The sequence below is a fragment of the Corapipo altera genome, unplaced genomic scaffold (assembly GCF_003945725.1).
Source record: "Corapipo altera isolate COAL_440 unplaced genomic scaffold, ASM394572v1 61411, whole genome shotgun sequence".
NCBI lineage: Eukaryota > Metazoa > Chordata > Aves > Passeriformes > Pipridae > Corapipo > Corapipo altera.
Window position 1 is genome coordinate 13423087 of NW_020884875.1, and position 23051 is coordinate 13446137.

Genomic DNA, 23051 nt, shown 5'->3' on the forward strand with positions numbered 1-23051 from the left:
TAGCCATCCCATGACATGTCAGCAACAGCTAAGCAAAGAGGTCTGAACACTGAATTTTCATGTGTCTTTGTCCTGATTTCAGAACAACTGAACTTGAAACTCTGACATTCATACATTTTCTTTCTTAATCTTTACTGAAAAATTGCAAAATACACAGGAAGCTTTCAGAAATCATTCCACATACAATCTTACTGCAGCCTACTACGACCATTAGTGGAACAGAGAAGGAATATGAAACCATATTACGTTAAAAACACCTCACAGACACATTGCAAGATACCTAGTAATCATATTTAACAATTTACTATAATTTTTCATCATCTACGTTAGTATGTACATTCTTGCTCTGAAAAAAAAAAAATCTTTCTGAGCCTACACTAGAAGACAGAGATGTTAGTAAGGACTCCCAGTGCTGAAAACAGCTAAGAGGGTCTAATTCCTGCATTCACACACCTAGTGACTGTTTCACGGCAAATATTAAAAGCGACACTAGGTATGCAGTACTGTGAGCCTGCTCTATGATGCCAGTCCAGGGAAGTCTTATACACCATACCCAACCAGCATTACCTTCAGAAAGTAGTATTCAATTTGCTGCTTAGTAAAGAAACAATATGCATTATTGTATATTAAAATATATATTTTATAAAAAATATATTATATATCTATTAAAATGTTAATTTTGTAAGCTAACCAAACTGATACAACTGTTTCAACAGATCAGTAAGCAGCTGTATAGACATCTCCTCTGAATATATTAATAAATTTCTAATAAATAAAGATCTGAAGAGTAATTTGTGCAGAAACACTTAGGAGACAACACATAGTTTGTACAAGGAAATACAGTTGCTTGACAAATTTCACTGATGTACCAAGAAACAGTATAGTTTAGCAGTATAAATCTACAAATTACCAAGTTTTATGAACACAAATACCACGTGCACATAATAAATTCTGTTATCAATTTCTATGAATCATTTAATATCAAAGGTAATGAATACTAAGAACTTGAAATTGCAAATACATTAAAAATACTGCACATTAAAAAAACACGTGTTTGACCTTTTACGGAGAGTGGAAATTTCCAGTTTTAAAGCTAACTTTTCCTATCCTGTTAGTTTTAATCTCTTACCAGGTCTTTCCTTCCCAGTTCCTTTTGACTCAGCAAATTTCTGTATTAAACTCTCAACTGTAGTATTTGTCATGTTATTAATAAACTCTTCATGCACCTTCAAAAGAAAAAAAAAATAGTGCAATTAATTTTAAAAATTAGTTTTCTCTGTAGTTAAGGTTCAAAATACTTTCCTCCAAAATATATTACAGGACTTAAGAGACATCAACAGATATTTTAACAAGGAAATCCCTACTTTACTTCAGTATTAGCAAGTGTGGATACAATACAGGTTAAAAATGGAATGTCAGGTCTAGTTTTTACTTCTATTTCTTTCATCTGAAAAACTTGTGTATATATAGTTTTCTGAATTTGTCAGCAACATGTCGCACTACAATGTCAGGAAAACAAGCAGATTCTTAAGCCAGCACCAGTTAAGGGTGTGAACTGTTACTACTAATTATCACAGCTCCCACCTGCTTAAGTAAAAGCATTACTGTTGTAATGTTTTCGGTCTGACAAACAACAACATGTTGTTGATAGGTTTTTCCAACAAAGCATTATGTGTATATGCTTTATGCTTTAGAAATACATAGCATGACCCTTGTGATGACTGTTCACTAGCAGGAAACCTCAGTACTGAAGAAAATAGTGACTCTAAGTGTATGCAAATAAAAAGACACTAAAAAAAATCTAAAAAACTAGAAATGCTTATAATGATTATTAACCAAGCCAACTTATACCCAAACAAAAGAAGATACTATATAAGCTTTTGTTACTAAAGATCTTTTGCTCATAAAAATCCAAGTGATCTAATTTCTATTTTTAATCAAAGAAGTAGTATCCTGATTATGTGTGAAATGAGTGCTAATTCAATATCTAGGGAGCATCAATTAGAAATATATTAATATTTCTTCAAATTGTCATAATATCTTGTTTTCCATTAAGACAATATTCAGACTTACCCTGTAAATTTTGTGACACTGAACTCACAAATTCAGCAGGAAGCCATGGAAATTTGAGCTTATCTGAATTTCCATAATTTGAAAAATGTAATTGCCACAAACACAGTAAGAAATATTCCATTTAATAGTTAAGAAAAATATATAGCATAATCCAAACAAACAAAAAAAAGATAGTATAAAAGTTACCTCTCCTATTTGTATATGAATTTCTTTTATAGTGTTTGACAATGATTCTATAATCTCTTTCATACGAAGAAGGTGTGTTTCTTCAATGTCTTGAAATTTCTGCAAACCGATATGAGCAATTAGTCATAACAAAAATTTTTTTAAAGACTAAACTTTTTATTTTAATAATTAAATACACTAAATGGAAAAAACTCCAAACAAATAACTTTTTTTTCCCTTCCAGATCTTTACCATGGCAATTACAACATTTAAGAATATTGTAAATACTTAAGAATAATTATTTAAGAATACTTAAGTAAGGAGCAGAATTTAGAGTTATGAAATAATGTACTTTAAAAAGCAACATATCCTTTTAGAACCATTACTGAGATTTTTTTACTTACTCTTTGAACTTTCATCTAATCTTTATTTTCAAAAAAATCTGACCCATTTCCACCAGCAGAAAATAGGTTTAGGGGGTGTTCAAATAACCCCTCTTTTCTCCATTACTGACCAGTCTTTTTTTTTTCATCTACACTAAGAAATCTTATTTCTAGATATGTTTTGCACTTCCTTTTTAGTACTTTCTCCTCCTCCTCAGAAATATACAAATGCTTTCTCATTTTCTAGTTAAGTATACATCCTTTCCTTCTTTAAATATGATTAGTTTGTTTGAATTTTAAACTCATCACATATAATTTTTGCAATTTGTTCCATTTTACTCAGGCTTCCAGCTGACAGCCATTTTAAAATCACTTCCAAATTTCTCAATGGCTCCTTCCTGGCCAAAAATCAGAACTAAAAATGTCCTCATCCTCCCCAACGGTCAACCATAATTGTCTGGAAATCTTTGTTTACTTCTGCTCTTTCCTAGTTCTCTGCCTATTTCTGTAACTTCCCTTTCAAGTGTGTCCAAACTTTGGAGCACCACTTAATCCTCTCTCCAATTTGCACAGGGTTCCCTGAAGATCATCTCTCCCCATTTCACACCTCCTGCTACTCTGATTCACAAATACAACTCTGTCCAGACAAGACAAATATCTGTAACTTCTAAACCCTCAATCTTCTACCACACTTAGATATCTCTCTAGCCATCAATCGGGCAGACTAAAATTATTTGTTTTTCTCCAGCAGCCTTCCTCTTAAATACAGAGGATATGGTTATCCTCTGTAGCCTGTGCTATGATGTTACTCTTGTACTGATTGCCTTATTATGTAAACTATCTCTGGTCTAACATCTGCTCTCAGTCACAGGAGTGTCAAGACACGTATACAATGTGTTCTTTAAACTCTTCTCCTTAAAGCACATGAAAACAGTTGTCCATATAGACACATTTTTTGTCTGTTAGTGGAAAGCATCCCCCCAATTGTTTTCTTCCTTCTTTTTTATTGTTTTATAATTCAGATTTAAAGTCTCTGAAGTGTAGCCATCTTGAATAAAGCTAGGTATTATAATACAACCCTATAATTCTTATCAAAAAATACAGCATTTTCAACTATTTGATCCTTTCCAGTAATTGCCCGAGCTACATGATTTTAAAAAAACCCTCCAGCAAAGTGGAAGACCAGGCAAATAAGACAACATGTTTTCTTAGCAACTGCATAGCAAGTGCATAACAATACTATAGATGTACTCAAAAACGTCCCTCCACATAAGGAATTTCTGTCAAATTCAATTTATAAACAACAATGAATTGAGTTTTCCTACTTCTTCAATCACAATAAACCTTTCCATATTTATCGCAGCAATAACTCGTAAATCAAGACTGAAATCAAAACTTGCAGAATGGCAATTTTCATTTCCAATATGGACAGATGTGGAAAGTTTACAAATGTCCAATATAACATTAAGTGAAAATTTAAGTAAAAGGATTGCTACAATTAAGGAACTAAGCACATTTAGACAAGTTTGGTTTAAAATGTAGCAAGGAATGGCACATGCAATGATACAGAGAACCTGATATCCTCTGGAACACAGACTGAGTCTTAAAAATTCCCAGAAACTTTAACAGATGTAAGGGCTTTCCAAAAATCTCAGGTAAACCCTGGGAAGACACTTTAACAAGCTGTAATTAAACTGTTTCGATGGAAAAGCCACAATGTATCTCAATATTAAAACTCCTATGAATGATTTCTGTTTGCCCAGCAATTCAGAGGATTTCCCACAAAATCACAATGCATCTATAATACGTCCAGAAGTTCCTTTTGCTTTCTTCCTAAAATTTCTTCAAGAAGTCTTTCTTGAGCTAGTGCTCAACTGTGTCATTCAAGGACAGTGCTATCACAACCACCATAGTCAGTGTCTGCCTTTCAAACAAATCTATTTCCAAATTAACCACTTTTTCAAAAACTTTGATTTCGGATGGCTTCAGAGATGAAATAGCCTATAGACATTAGTCTATTTCAAAGGTAACTCAATTAATATAACGCCTACCTGTGCTGTTTCTGTCATTTTCACTTCAAAATCAGTTTTAAATGCAGCGTACTTCTCCACATATAGTTTATAGGTATCTGTAGCTTTTTTTGTTTTAACTGCTGCCTGTAGATCAGTACAAAAAGTGTCAAATGTCATACATATGGTCTCAGCCAAGGTTTTTACAGTCATTATTAAAAGACAGCCTAGGATGATCCCTAAAAATTATCCAGGGACATATCAAAACAGGGAAGTGTCATAAAAAAATTTTATCACCAAATAACTCATATTCAAGCTATTAGAGATTTCTATTTAGAACTACCATAAACCACATTAAAAAAAAATCTAAAAAAGCTGTTAGGTCATTTAAATCCCTTCCACTTATCAGCAGTGAAAAATTTATAATACACTTATTTGGAAATCAAATTCATATTGCTGACAATAACTCATTAGCTCTGTCAAACATTTACAACAAATTTATATTTGCAACAGCAAAACAGGAATAAAAGCTAGGTTGGAATATAGAACAAGTTATACGTGCAATTCTGAAAGAGTCAATGGTAAAAAAAAACAAGATGGTTCAATTCTCTTAGAAAAAAAGGAAGAAATTGAAAAGTAAAAGAGTTACATCAACAGATTAAGAGGCGTTATCAATGAATTAACAGACAACTTGAAAGTGAAGCTAATGCAGAACACACTGATAATCAGATTTATGCAGGTTAGTGTTATTTATAATAGTTCTTGTGGGATTTATAATTGTTTTTTCATTATTTGTTGCTAATAAACCAAAATCATCTTTCTGGGAGTTAAATAAAAGACAAAACAAACCACAGGAGAATCTCAGTATTACATGGAGAACAAAACTGAATGAAGTGACTGATCGTGGTAGAGAAAAAGTTATTTTCAAAGTCTACAGCATGATGAACGAGATGAAGCCTTTCAAACCTTTGATATTCTATTTCCAAGTTAAATGCCAATGAAAATAAAAATAATTTTGAACATCATTTTCCCCCTAAGCTTTTTTGTTAAATGTGCCTACTTTATCTCATTGAAATTTCCAATCAGCTGTAAATCAAAAGTACTCCTGAATTGTTAATGACATCAATAAAGACAGCTGTATATTCACTATTTGTTCCAGTTCTGAGTAGCCCTCTTCCCCTTTCCAATTAATTTCATCTGTCTTACAGTAAAAACAGAAACTATTTTTTACTTGCAATGAGTTGTAAAGCTGATCATTATCTCTAACATTCAAATGAATTAACAGAAAGATGCCCTCTGGCAACAGAGAGATTGACTCTGCAATTTCCAAGAGAAAAATAACAGAAAATCATGAGTAACGATACGGCATTAGCACTTGTTCGTCTGCAGAAACATAACCAAGACTTCAAAGGAATAGGAAACAAAGCTACAGTTTCACTTTTCCAGTTACAAAGAAAGCTTAAGCAGATCTTAAGTCATATAGTCATGTACATTCAGCATAACAGGGGCTGAAAACAGTTCATGAAAGAAGAACATGGATTAAAACGGAGCATGACAGGTTGTATTAAATCCATCAGTTAATTATCTTGAATTTTATTTCATGATTCTCACTCTTATACATTCACACAGGGGAATCATGAAGAAGCACACAGTCCTGTCCTGTTTCCCAAATGCCATTTACTGTGATAAAAGTAAAAGGTGCTCCATGAAATCTTGTTTTTAAAACTGATTAAGACTGCTTTGGAGTTAGATCATTCCAAATATAACCATTGAAAAGGAAGGAAATGCTAAGTTAAAAGACTTTAAAAAAAAGGGTTTTCTGGTAAAGCATTATGTAACTGAACCCCATGTGCAAGGGATTTTGACAAAACAAAAACATTCTCCATCTCCTATCACGTTTAACGATGAGCAGAATCCGAGTATTAATGCTGAAAAGCATTAAAAAAACTAACTACTCAGCAGGACAGACAAAATGACAAAACACATGAACACTGATTAGCAACTAATGTCTCCTGAAAACAGGATGTGACTATTCTCAGGTGCGGCAATTGCTAGAACCGTGTTTAGCAAATTTACAGTAAGTGAAAGAAAAGGATCAGTCAAGAATTTTTTGTCAAGTCACTATATATAGAGAAGTTCACATGTCAGAGAACAACAGGAAATCATTACACAACTTAGTATTAACTTTCAGCTGCAGATACCTCCTCAGATTCTTCAATAAAGTATCTCTCCAAACATCTGGCTTTGTATACTGGTATAGATCCCTTGTTTTCTTATAAAGCAGTTATTGTGTGGTTTTGATAGAAAATAGTTTTCATGTTGTGCTTAATGTAATAAATCTATTTTCTACCAAAGAAAAAATAAATGAATACAATCTTTAGTCACCCTGTTCATGAAATTACAAGTGTAAATTTGCATAGATGCATAACTGAAGAGATGTGACAGTACTGGTTACCTGTTCCTACTGGAAACATTTTTTAAATACTTGCAGAGCATTCAACTATGATCTAATTATATCTAGGAAGATGCACAAACCAGTAAAAACCGACCTTCCTCCTACAATGCTTCCTCTTTCTCTCTTCTCATATAGACATCTCTCAGGTTGAACACTTTTTTGTTTCCAAATTAATAAGGACAATGCTACATCTTAAAAACAAGTCAGCTTTTCCTACTGAAAAGTTTTAATGTATTTACAAGAATTCAGAAAAATTATACTTTGAATATACTGGCAGGAAAACATCTGCCAACACACATTTCTGATTCACGTCTAGAATCCAACATCAACTGTTGTTTGAGACAAAAGCTAGGGAGAAAAAAAAGGCTAGATTTATATCAATCTGAAACAACTGGAACATGGTGAACAGAATCACTTTTGTCACCAGTGAAAAGGTAATAACCAATTTTATCAAGATAGTAGTATAAAAAGCACAAAGATAATTTTAATAAGCACATAATCTTACACAGATCAGTTAATGAAAGTGGAAATCAGCAGAGAAATCAAGATTTAATATGAGAAGTTCTAGTTAGAGATGAGGAAATGTGACCTCTTTCCTCCACTAGTCAGATTCCTGAAAACAGGAAAAAGTTACACTGATGTCAGCAGGTCAAGGAAGGTGATCCTTCCCCTCCACTCAGCACTGGCAAGGCCACACCTGCAGTAGTGTCTAGTTCTGGCTTGTCCATTGCAAGAAAGACATGGAGGTACTGCAGAGAGTCCATTGAAGGGCAATGAAAACAATCAAGGGACTGAAGCACCTTTCCCATGAGAAAAGGCTGAAAGCACTGAAACTGTTCAGCCTGGAGAAGAGAAGCCTTAGGGAGAATCTTATCTGTACATATAAATACCTGAAGGGAGGGTAACACAGAGGGCAAAGTCAGGCTCTTTGCAGTGTTGCACAGTGACAGAACCAGAGGCAACGGGTACTAACAGAAAACACAAGAAGTTCCCTCTGAACCTCAGGAAACACCTTTTTCCTGCGAAGGTGACTGAGCCCTGGCAGAGGCTGCCCAGAGAGACTGTGGAATCTCCATCCTTGGAGACACTAAAAAGCCATTTTGATGTGGTCCTGGGTAACTGGCTTGAGGTAGCCCTGCTTGAGCATGGGGGATAGACAGGATGACTTCCAGAGGTGTCTGCCAACCTCAGACATTTTGTACTTCTCTGAATGGATCAAATCCTGCCATAACCCAAGGGCAGTACTAAATACAACATCAAGATACTCATCTCTTGAATTTCTGGTCCATGAAATCGAAACCTTTTAAATTAGCACTGAAAGTACTGATTACATGTTTTTCTTCTCAATGGAAGAGACTTCAAATATTCGTGTAATTAGTTACCTTAACCCATAAAAGGGACAACACAATTACTCCTTAGTTCAGTAACAAGGGCACTGACTATTTGTGTCAATCAAACAAAATTAACATTTTATTTTAGGTAATCTAGTAACTAGTGTATCAGAAGAACTTATGAAGGAAAAATTAAGTTTAGGGAAGAAATATCCACACAACACATAAAACTGTATAAGGAAATATAATCAAAAACATAATAGATGCTAAAAAAACTATGCATGATTTCTGTAAAGCCATTAAACAATACTACCATATAATGCAGGTATGTACAAAATAAAGAATTAGAACTGCAGTGTGATTAGAACAGAGAAGGAAGTAAGAATAAACAAAACATCACGGGGTATTCAAAATATCATGCACATTATAAAAGTCGCAACTACTACTATTAATTACACTTAACCCTTTCAAAAGCATTTTATTAATACAAGGTGAACACATTACTGATTAACAACAGAGTTAAAGTAAGACAGAGCTACCTTATCAATTTCTCTCTGTGTTGCTCCTTCCTTTTTCAGGCGGTCTTGTTCCACACACTTTGTATTGTAGTTTTCCTTTGATTTCTGCAAGGCCTGAGTGATACTTTGAATATTTTGCACTGCTTCCAAAGTTCCTGAAACATCCTCTTTAGTCTGCCAAATATCACACGGTTGTCAAAAGCAAATCACTTTAATGTTAACAAGTCATTGGACATGCATAAGAGAAAATTAATAACCTTTTTATAAGCTTTGATTTGTTCATCTCCATACTTGTGAACTTCTTTTATTAGTTCTTGTAATCTCCGCACAAGATCCAAATGACAGCTTGCTAGTTTTTCTGTTGAGGTTTTGAAAACATCCCAAACTGGTGCAAATGTCCTAGATTGAGGAAAATAATACTTAATGTTCATCTGGATTTTTTTCTTTTAGTAGGTTTTTTTTTTAATAGTGCCAAAGGGTAATCAAGTAATTTACAGTTCACTTCAGTTCCTAAAATTGAAACAAACAAACCCCCCAACAACTGCTGTAAATTCATATTAAATATGTTCCAAATGTACTTGGTATCCTATCTACTAATTTTTTATGTTTTCTGTTTTATCCATATTGACTCTAATTAGTAAAACAAAGCAAAGTTAATTTAATCCTCTCTATTATCAGTACACAATAATACCAAGTGGCAAGATGGTGCAAGAGCAGCTCAAAATAATCTAACATGCAGTAAGTATTTTTATGTATATACTTGAACAGTGAGAACAAATCAGAAATGTATTGGTCAGTTAATTTGTAGTTGTCTTACACCACTGCAGGCGTAAAATGCAGAAAAATATATTGCCAAAGATGGTCTGTTGATCAGTAAAAGGAATTTACTGATCAACAGACTTGAACTGTATGGCACAGGAAGGTGGGATCATTTCTCAGATTGAGATTTCTGTGCTGAATTGACTTCTCTAGATATTCTAAAGATACATTTCTATCTCAATTTCCTGGTTAATGCTGCTAAAAAAAAAATCAATACTAACCATACCCATTAAAGCACTGGTCTAATCTTTCTGATGAAAAAGCATCCATTAATCATTCCTTTTTTTTATACTCCGTGTATAAAACTTCCATTAAGCTATGGAATGAATCTATGGAAAAGTCTCATTCTGAACATCTCTGAGGACAGACAGCACTCCAACACCAGAAAAAACAGAAACAAATAAATTAACAACCACATTTACAGACCATAAGTTCTCTCTTCAAAATAATTTCCATAGGCTTGAGAACACATAACAGAAGTCATACGTCTGAAAAGAACTGTGCCTTAAGCACAGGGGAACAGACAGTTTCTCCATGTTTGGGTTTTGGTCTTTTTATTCATAGTTTAAAAAAACTGTGCTGTCTTAGTTTTTATCATAGCTGCATGATATTTTGCATCGTTACTGAAGAACTAACAATCATTTTTAAAGGTGGTAAAGTTATGCTAACCTTCAACATCAGCAATAAAACATTCAGAATCAAATTTAATTCTTAATAGGTATGCAGATATTTATTTCTCTCTTATGTACACTTACTTACCCAAGTTGAGTGTAATTGCTTGCTGATTTGGCTAGTTTTGTCATTGACCTTGAATATGTCTCCTCTATTGTAGCCCTGACAAAGAAAATCATCAAAAGCATAATTGAAATTTTGAAGACATTTGAAGAGAGTTGAATATGCATTCTAAAGGTACAAGACAGAGGACTTTTTACTTTAGCTGAAAATTACTCCATTTTAATGACCCCTCAAAATCTCTATGAAAAATTACATTACTATATTTAAAAAAATAATCTAAGAACCTTGTGACAGAACATTATAGGGAACAGAACAAGTAAAACCTAGGAACTGAAGACTTGAAGAAGACCATTCCTTCCTTCCTGTTTGCTGTTCTCAACTGCTTTTAATATTTTTTAGTAACAGAGAGAATGAAGTGTCATAACAATCACCTGTCTAGCACTGTCTAAGCAGGACAGACTTACACAGCAACAAAATAAAATATATTTGTAATGAAAATATCACAATAAACAAACTGAATGCTTACTGAGCCATCATATTAAACAAAATGAGATCTTGTCTACTCTTGTTGTAGGGAGGGTTGTTTATTCCTTTAAATTCTTTGCATAGTGATATCTGAGTTTGGAAGCCAAATAACATGCAGTGGTAAGTCTTGTGTTCTACTTTTTATACTCATTTTTAAAGAAGCTTGTCTCAGTACATTCAGATTTATTTTGGAAAATTTCTTCCCTACACAAAGTTTTATTATATTTTCCTTCATCTGAACACATAATTTCACCTGTCTTGCAGAGATGCGAAATCCATGGGTCAGCACAGATTTCCTCCTTAGAGCCTCTGCTGGGGCAACTGACATGGAATAACCTGTTGCAGCAGTGACTGTGCAAGTCCTTCCCCACCCTCCTATTATTAAAGACACACAGTATTTTCCACCCTAAACCAATATTCATTATGTGGCACCAACTTAGATTTAGAAGTATCCTGGATTTCAGTAAATACTGTAATTGCCTTTTTTTGAAAAGCTTGAAGCAATTTCTTTCCTGCTGCATAATACCTTTAAACAGGGAGAAAAGAGAATAAAAAAGGGAAATGAAGAATTCACCCATCTCTCAAGTTACAGCATGACTATAATCTAAGACAAAGGTTTTTATCTCCTGTACAGCAATGCTTTCCAAGCAAAAAGAATTGTCTTGTGAAAATACGTAACAAAGCAGCAGTAGTCACCTGAAACAGAGAGGCATGTATTAAAACCTTCCAAAATAACTATCCTATTAGTTGAAAATCAATTTGGAAAAGGGGATTAAATTGTAATATGGAATAAATAAATTACATTTTAAATATCATCTAGTGTGAAGTTATTCACCACAAAAAAAAAAGGTCAATTAACTTTCAATTAATTTTATCCTACTTCCACATATGAACATACCTTTGATTAAGTTTAAGTTTCCAAGGTTTGGAATTCTTGCTTACTGTACAGCAGCAAGAACATACACATCAAGCAGAGGTAGTGTTTGTGTTTTTTTTTTAATTACCACAATGACTTATTTATCCTCCCTATTTTTTAAATACAAGAATTCTGACCAAAATTCACGTCTCTTCCTTGGACCAATTTACAGCATACTTACCTGAGCAATCTTCACAAAACTGGAGTTCTGTCATTTACCACACAACATCAACATACATCCATTATAAACACCAGCAACTAGAAGATGCTGTTACGGAGCAGCTGGGATATATATTTACATTTATCCTATCAACTGACTTTCCAGAGCACTCTGACATACAGGTAACACACTATGAACTCCTTAAATTAAAAAAATTAAATTAATTTTCACCCATTTGAACATCTGTCTTTGCTTGAGACTTGCTTAACATTTAAAAGTTAAATGGGAATATATGCATTGCCAATTTCATCTGATCTAGAAGATTCTTTTTACAATGCTTATAGGCAAGTGGTACAGAAAAACATTAAAAAGTCTACTGGAGAAAAGCCAACATATTCCTGTTCCTATTTGGCTCCTAGATGAGCAGAGTGGTTTCTTACATATAAACAGTTTAGATACTAAATACACACAAAACCAAGATAGCTCACCTACAAAATCTTCCCAGTATTTAAAGGGAAAACACCTATGTGGGCAGCCCAACCTTCTTACTTTCACTTCTTTAAACGCCAAACATTTCTACATGCTTTATCAAGAAAGTATAGTCTTTATATTCAAGGTCAGGTTGGATCGGACATGAACAACCTGGTCTAGTGGAAGGTGTCCCTGCTGTCCCTGCCCACAGCAGAGGGGTTGGAATTAGATGATCTTTAAGGTCCCTTCAAACTATTCTGTGATTCTAACAAAAGGGATCTCTCTTTTAGCAGATTGATAACCTGTCCCCCCCGCCAATACTGAGCAGACTGCCTGCCTTTTCTTTCGGATGCCATGCTCCTGAACCACAGATCCTACTGCCTTTCAGTTCTTTTAGTACTTGACCAATAACAAATACTCAAGAGTAAAACTGAAAAAGTGAAAATTGAATTGGTATTGACTCACTGAACACAGACAAAGAGGAAAATCTCTGCTCCTTCTAGGGATATCCACTAGGAATAGTAGATACAGCATAGAAATATTATTACAAATTAATACACTTCAAACACTTTTGTTTTTCTCAGAGAGAAAAACTTTACAAACTCAGAATGGTCTTACAGAAATTTTGAGAGAACATTCTTAAAAAAGAAATCCTTATGCTAACTATAATTAAAAAAAGTTATCCAATATCTTATACACTTTTTCCTTTTTTTCATTACTAATCCTGGAGAAAAGGAAACAGTATGCTTACCTAATTAGGCTACACACAACTAAGCAGTAGTTTAGTTACTTGTTCTGAACAGCACAAGTAACAGAGATGGGCTTCATATAGACATGTCTCCTTTGTGCCCTAAGCAGTCTGTACATCCAAACACAGTGCCAAGAACATGTAAGTACTCTAACTTGTTAAAAGTATCACCAAAAACTTGGATCTGTCTCTACCTATTCAATAGTTCTCAGTTTTCACTCTCTTATATCTCCACTTATAAAAAAAAAAAAAAAGGCAAAAAAGCTGATGTGTCAAAAGGCATGGAAGGACAGATGTGAAGTTCAAATTTATATAAGTTTAGTTTTCATAGTGAAGGGTTCAGAAAATCAGGTACACAAAAGTCAGAGCATAAAAACAACAGAGCATAAAATCTCAGCGACTCCTAATAAATGTTGCCCATCCACTTAACATATTTATAGCAGAAAACAGTACTGTAAAACAATATTTAGACTATAATCTGCAAAACAAGGAGGGGAGCAGATAATTGTGTGCAACATCTCAATTTCTTTGCAATAAACAAATACGCAAAATAGATCATGGACAAGACAACTGGACCATTGTAAAATACTGCTGAAATACTGTGCAATCAAATTTCTTTTTGCGACCAAGAATTTGACTCGTGAAAAAATGTGTCCTAGTCAACCATTTTAATCTCCCAGGATGTTGACTGACATCCCACAATAACTTCACAATTGCAGCAAAGGGCTTCACTGCCTAGATGTATCTCCTAAAAGGTTTCAGTATAGTGAGGACAACAAATTTTGACATGTCTCCATTTCTCTGAAACTAAACTGTATGCCACAAACTACTGGTAGCTTAGGCTGTGATTGATCAGTGATTCATCCCCTCACTTGAAAAGAAGTATCTATTCGTTACTCAATTGTTTTTTTTTTTAATTGCAGGCTGGCACACTCAGATGTGGCAGTAAAAGAGGGTTGAAGAATACTCCATGGAGGTTTAATATCCTGATGGGAGAAGGTCATTGGAAAGGACTAAACTTAGTGCTTATGGCCTGCATCACTGACAGATGTTTTCCAATCCCAGGGACTCGCTCTTAAGGAACTATACTGCAGTCTTATCAAATAAATTCCAGGGTAGCACTAAAATTCTAGCGAATCTCAGTGAGTTAACGTGAACTGAATTTTTTTAACAAATCTTACCAAAAATGCTGTAAGATGGCTGCATATCGTTTTGGCACATCCTGATCCATGCACAGGAAAAAACATTTCTTGACTTCTCACTGAAGGATAATGTATTCCTACATAGCCATTAGTCTTCAGAAATTATTAAAATGCATGCTTAAATGAGGAAAAAAAATTGTTCCCTTCTTGACAAACCACAAGAACTAATTAGCAGAAACTTGGGCCAAAATGTTTTAATATGTGCAAGTTTGTGAAGCGTTAAGCATTTCATACTACTTGTGAACAATGTGATATCCGTCTGCTCAATCCAACAGAGGATTTCACTGGAATCCTGTGTGGCTTCATAATGCATTCTCTGAAATCAGGGCTTCTTAAAACACAAGATTACTTGGGCTGTGCCCTCCTCAATCAGTCCCTTGCGAGTATTTTCCATGTGTTATCTAGTGTCCGTAACTGAATGAAGACAAAATCCTGAAGCAAACATACAATCAATTTCCTTCAGAAAGGAAATTCTTATGTTCAGCACAGCAGAAGCACTCTTCTTTCAAAAAGAACTAGAAAAAGCACTGTTTTGGAACTTGTCACATTTTCAGATTTCAGTCTTGTTCCTTCCATTTCAGAGAAGAACCTGTGTTATTTTCCGCATGCTATTTTCCTGTCCCTACATATCACTCTCTTTTCTTTAACAAACCTATTCTCTCAATATCTGAAAGTATAATTTTTTAAAGATTATACTAGCAGTTCCTATAATTCTGCATCTTTAATCAAAACCTCTGTAAAATTGATAATTTTTGCAACTCTAAATTATCTTTTTTCTTCCAAACAGGATGAAAAATTTCAAATAATTTAAATAAATTGCTGGACAACTAATGTGACACTTCTAGACTTTTACTCTAGTTTTTTTAACGAAACCTGAAAAATTAGAAGGTTGTTATGAACTGGTGCTTAACTGGTCCCTATTCAGTTCTAAGTGAATGGAATAAATACAGATATTCCTGTAAGATATAAGAGATATATTAAAATTTTAATTGATTTTTACATATTTTGCACATTACTGTTAAAACGCAATGATAAACAATAGAAACCACAAACATTATATTAAAGACCTGGGATTACCAAGGATGAATACTTACCTTTCTCTTATAAAGTCTGCTAAGTCTTTTGTGGACAAATGTCCGTGTTTCATGTTGTGATAGAGGACATCAAAGCCATTGTTCCTTTCTCCCTAAAGATAAATAGAAAGCAGAACTATGAAACACAACGTGTTTGAACTTACGCATTTTAATAACTGCTCAAGTTTCATCAAGTGAATTATTTCTAATGCTTCAGTTTTTTAAAAACTACTGTTAGTTCCCACTAATCCCATAAATGTAAGCCAAACTAAAATAAGATCACAGCTACTACTACCCATCTATCACATATTTGTAGACTATATCACAAGTATTGAGGCCATGCTGATGAGAACACAGCTGCATTGGGCAGGGCACGTCTCAAGGATGAAGGACCACCGCCTCCCTAAGATCTTGCTTTATGGTGAACTTGCCACTGGCTGCTGCAAGAGAGGAGCCCCAAAGAGAAGATACAAGGACTCCCTGAAACAACATCTCAGCCTTGGCCATATTGATCACCATAACTGGTCTACTCTGGCCTCCAACTGGGAGGTCTGGAGACACACCATCTATAACACTGCTGATGCCTTTGAGAAAGCACACAGGATCACCCTCGAGGGGAAAAGAAACCGCAGAAAGAATCGTGTCTTGCAGAATATACCGCCTAAGGAGTCTTTCTGCTGTGCCTTTTGCAACTAGACATGCGGGTCTCGTATTGGCCTTTTTAGCCACCAACGCGCTTGTAACAAACGTGGGTAGAGCCCTTCCCAAATCTTCGTTCGTGAAGCCCAGCCATGACTGATGATATTCAAAGTCATTTCTTTTGTAGATTTCTAGCAATCTTGTATTCTTTCACTAAGTACTGTACTATCTTTCCATTCTTTTATATCTTCCATTATTTTCCATGAACTGAAATTCACACTTAGAGACCACTAGATATCCTGTTTCCCCAATACATCACACTTCATTTATCTTCCTCTGCTTTTTATAAAAAAAAAAAATCACTAATCTCTTTGTTCTAACAAAAAGCTTTCCTTTTTCTGTTCTTAAGTTTTAAAACCTTTTCCAGTGAGTAAAGCATACCTCAGTAATAAAAGTGAGACACTGCCCTAAACACTGATTAATAAACTCAGTCAGATTATGACCTCTGGCACTATGGTGAATATGACAGAAGAATGCAACAATAGAAATGAGAGGAAGGAGACGCAAGACACAGCATAATAGCACTGCTACTATAAAAGTTTTCCTGTCAAACTATCCATTCCCCTCCTCTCTTCCAGAAGGTTCAGATCTATAATGTTGCTTCTACAAAAGATACAGAAGCATGCTGTAATGAAAACTGCACGCGTGTTCCGAGTGGAAGGGAAAGAAGACTAGGATGGGATAGGATGGAATGGAATGGAATAGATTATTTCAGCTGGAAGAGATCTACAGTCATCATCTCACCCAACTGGCTGACCACCTCGGAGCTGACCCGAAGTTAAATCATGTTGTTAAGGGCATAGTCAAAATGCCCCTTTAAAGACTGACAGGCTCAAGGCACTGACCACCCTCTCTAGCAACCCTGTGCCAGTTTTTGATTACCCTCTCAGAGTAAAGGAATGCTTCCTAATGTCCAATCTGAATCTTCCCTGGCACAGTTTTCAACCATTCCTATGGATCCCTATCACTGGATTCCAGGGAGAAGAGACGATCATGTCTCTCCCCACTTCCTCTGCTCAGGAAGCTGTAGAAAGCAATGAAGTCACCCTCAGCCTCCTTTTTTTTCCAAAATACACAAGTCCAAAGTCCATAGTAGCTCCTCACAGGACATGCCTTCCAACCCTGTTACCAGCCTTGTTGCTCTCCTCTGGATGCATCTAAGTACTTTCACATCCTTAAAATCCTGGACTTTTCACAAAAGCAGCTCTATATTGTCAGTGAGAGGAGTCTGAGAATTTGGTCATATACCCTTCCAAACATTTCTGTCTGTTCAGTTCTGCAAAAATTTGTTTGTGCAGCCAAAGGCAAACCTGATAAGGGAAATTATACAGCTGAAAAATAAAGCTGGCAAATAAAAACAAGGAGCACTGATCCAGATCACTACAAGGACACAAACAAGCTGCATTGCTCAGCCAAAGAGGCGGGAGCAAGGAGAAGAAGGCATGCAGGAATCTGCCATCTTAAATAAGTAGAAGCAGTCATGGGTGGATAGAAGAACTTCACAGCAGCCATGGTATTAAGTCCACTTCTGTGAAGCTGCAAATTGCCTTAAAGGATACCACACACAAGACATATAAATTTACAAATAACAGATAACTGAAGGTAATTTGATTCAGATTACTAGTCAGGATTATTTGCTTTACTTCTTCCAAGCACTGGGGAAAGCAAAACCAAACAAAGAGAAAAAAAAAACCTATAAAATCACAGTTCCTAAGATTGCAGTAAGTTGTAACCTAAAAAGTGCATAAAAATTCAGATCAGTTTGGCGTGAGTGTAACTACAGTCCGTAAAAAGCACAAGTAGTATAAACAGAACACATTAAATAGAGCAAACTCTAAAAGGACTATCTACAGAGCAAGGCTTTACCAAGACTGAAAAATAAAAGTATAAGAACACCAATCAGTAGAAAATGTAATTTCTTTTTAAACGTTGTTTTACTCTTTGAAGTACCAGTTTAAATAGTTTCACTCCCCTTTCGCTCCTATCTAAACATTTTTTCTTGTAGTTTGAAGCCCACAATAACTTTGAATACTGGTACACTAACTTATTAACTTCATGCAGTTAATCAATATAAACCCTGAATGCCACTGCACTATAATTAGGACTTCACCAATGCTTTCAATTAGAATACAGAATATAATTCTTATTAAACTACTCCAAAGTTGTTACTGTGCTGAAATTTAGAGATAAGCATTTACAAGTAATTATTAGGTATTTCTTCCAGAAAAACTAATAAAAAATTCTCCTTTATGAAATGTTCTTTGCTGTAAAGTGTTTATTCTTTCTAAACCAACATGGTCAAAATGCACTGAACATAGGCCACTTCTCAACTTTCTGTAATGGGGCCTTTTCTACACTGGAGCTCCACAAATTTTCTGTCACTTTAGAAATGCAGGAAGGGTAGCTTAGCCATGACCCAGTCTCTCTGGCTGCAGCCCTTCTGATAAACTGTCAGAAATGTAACTGTGCAAATCTTCAGAAAATGGAACGAACCAAACCAAACAATTGCCATCATTATCTTGTTCCCAAACTGTAACTGAAGGTTACTGCAAAGGAAGTAATTTTTCCACTTCAATTAGGTTTTTTAATCAGTCCTGCTCTTGTTCCTGACTTCACATAAAATAGTAGAAAGCATGACAGAGAATCAGAACAGATACTGTTCTTAATTAAAATAAAACCCTTGAAAGCCATATTCCTTATACATTATCAATAGTTATCAGAGCTTAAGAGTCTATGTGCAAAATACATTAAAGTTTCAACAAAACACCAAGCTGAAAGCAGGCACCCAGATTTGAGGGCTCATGGGGTTTAAGCCTGGCACAACTAAAAAGACATAGTTTCACATATAATGTGAAGTACAACCTATCTGACCAATATCAGGCTCTACCTAAAAGCATAAACATCTAGACTTCAAAACTCTTTTACATGATCAACAGTTCTGATGACTGACCTGATGACAATGTTACTCATGTTTGGAGACACATGTGTACCTAAGCCAAATTAAGTACAGTATCTCAGTGCAGAGAGCAGATATTTTTCTGCTTTAGGAAAAGCTATACAACATATTCACAGTTTCTCCATTCAGTAGTTATGTTTGTGAAGAGCAGCAACTAGAGTTATTTTGTATTTAACATTTTTATTGTATACGTGGTGGCTAAGATGAAAAGTTGTTCAATTTACAAAAGCCAACTATGTATTCTCCTGCATACACACAGGCCATAAACACTGTGTTCTGGTTGTTTTTCCTCAACAGTTCACCTCCCCACACGTACTGCACAGAATTCTGTCCACTGAAATTGTGTGTCTAGACACTTCTTCTTCATTGGGTGTTTTTACCTGCTCTTTTCTAGGGGCAACAGTACAGCTGTGATCACTAAAAGACCAGTACTGGCCTACTTAAAAAAAATTAATGCAGCACATAGTAGAAGGAACTGGTGAAACCTTCCACTCCCATTCAGAAGCAGTTACCATCCACTGCTATAACAGACAGACAGCAAAGTCAGATGAATATTCTTCTACAAGTTGCATATCAAAGAAAGAGGATTCTCTGTTGTCATGTATAACATCAGGTTCTATGTAACAGACTTCCAGATCAGTTTGACAGACCGTTCTGAGTGTCATTCTGCAGGTAAACCACCATCTGGTGAGGATGATCCTGTCATTACTCAACAGAAAACAACTGTAAAACTGCGTATGAGAATGTAAAATAAGTGGTCCATATAGGCATCATTTAATTACTCTGAAGTTCATTAGCAGTTTTCTCCTTCTTTCTCAGAGCTAGCAAAACCTCTTCGGAAGCTGGTGTTCTTGTTGAGGTTTCCTATTATATCCTGCTGTAAGAAAGCTCTTTTGTATCTACAGCACAGGTGTCCCCTGACAGCAGTCCATAGGAGGAAACAGAACTCCAAAAGCAAGTAAACACCTCACTTAAATAAGCCTACGATGAAGCACTACTGACCAACCTGGCACACAAAACAAATTAAAGTTACAGAAAGCAAGGGCAAGCAGTCCTTCCATTTCCCTTCATCAAGAACTAGTTGCAATGATTTCCTCATGGAAATGAAAGTAGCCCTGTCAGCAAATGTGAACTCAGAAACCAGCATTTCCATGGCTTGTGCATAACAGGAAACAGATTACAGGAACTGTGTTCCACCGAACTACTTGAAATAATTTTAAAAATTTTAAGAATATGTTTGTTTATTGCAATAAAAGTGATTCTGAATTTAAACCCTACATTTAGTAAAGTAGCCAGAAATTTCTGGGCAATCTGCAGTAGCATTTATTTCCTATGTTTCTAATCAAATTGAGTGCAAGCACTATCTCCTCTGGATCAAAACTGTTCAACATTAACATCTATTAGTGTAAAAAGCTTATACTCTGTTAAAAGCACTTTCTATTTACCCAGTTCCTACGAGGGTGACCCTAAAGTTCCCATTACTGATCAGATACTGAATTCAGGGATATGTAAACTCATTTTAGATACTCTGAAAAACACTGTTGTCATTTTTTTTAGACTGTGACTCCTTGTTGCAGTTTCAAATCAGTAACATGTGTTTCATGCTTCCTACCTAGATAATGATTTATTGGGCCCTGCATAGAGAAAACATTCCTGTGTTTAATCTTATGTGTGTTACATTTCTGAAAGCTATCTATTAGTAAATTTCAAATTGTGAGTGTCTGAAAAAGCTGTAAAAAACCTCGGAGTATTGAAAAAAAAGCAGTCACCTGATGCTTACTAATGCAACATATCTTCTTTAGTTCTGGAAGTTTTCAGAAGATTGAATACAAAAGCAACCTGGCAATTTCACTTTCCTTCTTCCAGCTTCAATATATTAAATAAAGATCAGCTCCAGAGAAGCTGTACACATATGAGGAAGGACAGATATCTTCCTCCATAAACAGACAACCAAAAATATTTTCTAACAAATAGATGGAAAGATGGCAACTCATGCTAGATGCACACATGCACAGGAAGGAGACTAAGCAAATATTGCACAACAGCTCAGAGCATCCAGCTGTATGCCAAGCAGGAGAGTAATGCTGTGTAAACATATGAATGGAACTACAGATGTCAGCATGACAAGTCTCAGTCATATACTCACACATTTGTAGGAAAATACATTTTACCCTTAATAGAGCAAGTCTCTTTGCAAAGCTAGGATTATTAAACCTTGATACTGCCAGCCTTTACATGTTACAAAAGCTCCTGAAAAAAATGAATCCTCCACACAGCTATTCTTAAAAGTTACAAGTAACACAACCAATTCAAAAAAAAATAAAAGAAATTCATCAAAGCCAATACGAACATACATTTTTATATCCCAGAACTTCCGGAGTTACAGAATTACAAGCACAGAATTACAAAGAAACCAGTTTCAACTATACACAGAACTTCCAACAGTTTAATCAAATTAATTTTAAACTATTCATAAACAAACACTGACTGGTTTGGAAGGGGCTTATTTTTCTGACTTGTTAATAGTAATTCTATTAAACTATGTCAAAAGCATCATCTGCACCAGTCAGTTTAAATACAATGTCAAAACTTAAGCAATGTTTTCTGTTAAGGAAACAGTAAGTCAACAACAAAGAACACTTTCTATTCTACAGTACTAGTCTGAGTGTACTCAAAGCGACAAAATGCAGCTATGTTTAATGGAAACAGCTTATAATAGTGTTACCTTGGAGGTACAATATTGTTTTGATTCAGCACATACATAGCAGCAAGCACACAATGTTTTATGACAACATCCTAATTAGGAATTGGGAATGTTTGGTCACGTGACTTGTATGCCTAAAATTCAGTCATAAGAATCAAAGCCATTTGTAGCCTGTACTACTAGTTCATAACTTTTGATACCCAAAAATACCCTCCTGACTTGGAAAACCGCTGCTTTAGACCGCCGCGCTCCTGTAGCAGACTCCTGCATTTTTCAAGTGATAGTAAAATTTTTCAAGAGACAGTACAGGCCTCTGTACTTCAGAGTCTTATCTGTCAAGGACCTCTTACGAAGACTGCTTGCCAAGAAATGATAGGCCTATAAAACATTCAATTTTCTTACATCCTCTAACAACAACACATGCAACTATTCAGACACTTCTAAAAGCAATGCAAGAGGAAAACCTCATGATAAGTTTTAAGACTGTTACAACAAAGAAGGTAAGATTTGTTTTGTTTACACGAGTACTTTCAGCAAGACAACAGCTTAATCAGTATGTAAGGAATTGATACATTCACATATTTGTCCCTCTCCTTTTCTGAAGAAATAATTTAAGACAGTCAAGTCTCTGATGTCTTTTCCTATCAGCTACAGCAAATTACCAAATCAAGGGAAAGCACCATACAGCTCAAGATCCAGACTTCCATTTCCACTGAACAATTTCAGCTGCACACTGCTGACAGCATGCATGTCAAATATTAATTATGTTTTGGATTCATTTTCACATCAGTACTTAAAAAAGCCTAATTATTCGATTTCATAGGCGACGTAAATATTTTACCTGGTGTTTACTTAGAAGGGTAAGGCAAAAGCAAGAAATAAAAGACAATTCTTCATAAGTTCTACACACTACCACATTCCTTTCTCCTTACACATTTCTCTTCATTTTAATCATCCAGAATTTTTACTCATTATGCATTCAGTGCATTTTAACATTCTTATTTCCATCGTAACTTTCTCACCACAATTCAAAGCCTACAGAGACTGTGTCCCAAGTCTTTCAAAGCACAGCAGTAGCAATACTGAACAATAACCTATTATGAAAAGTG

At 35.1% G+C, this 23051-nt stretch overlaps 1 protein-coding gene across 11 annotated transcripts in view; it reads right to left on the minus strand.

Moving 5' to 3' along the window:
• The window catches only part of FCHO2 (FCH domain only 2), an 80858-nt gene that overhangs the window by 55854 nt on the left and 1953 nt on the right, over positions 1-23051 (minus strand). For all 11 annotated transcript variants that reach the window (XR_003526203.1, XR_003526204.1, XR_003526202.1 and 8 more), the window contains exons 2-8: positions 15605-15696; positions 10513-10587; positions 9192-9333; positions 8956-9108; positions 4673-4777; positions 2260-2358; positions 1130-1226 (exon numbers count right to left, since the gene is read on the minus strand). Coding sequence is in view for 8 of the 11 variants with exons in the window: in XM_027634443.1 (XP_027490244.1) it covers positions 1130-1226; positions 2260-2358; positions 4673-4777; positions 8956-9108; positions 9192-9333; positions 10513-10587; positions 15605-15696 (763 nt within the window). In the remaining 3 variants the exon portion in view is untranslated. The remainder of the gene's footprint in view (positions 1-1129; positions 1227-2259; positions 2359-4672; positions 4778-8955; positions 9109-9191; positions 9334-10512; positions 10588-15604; positions 15697-23051) is intronic.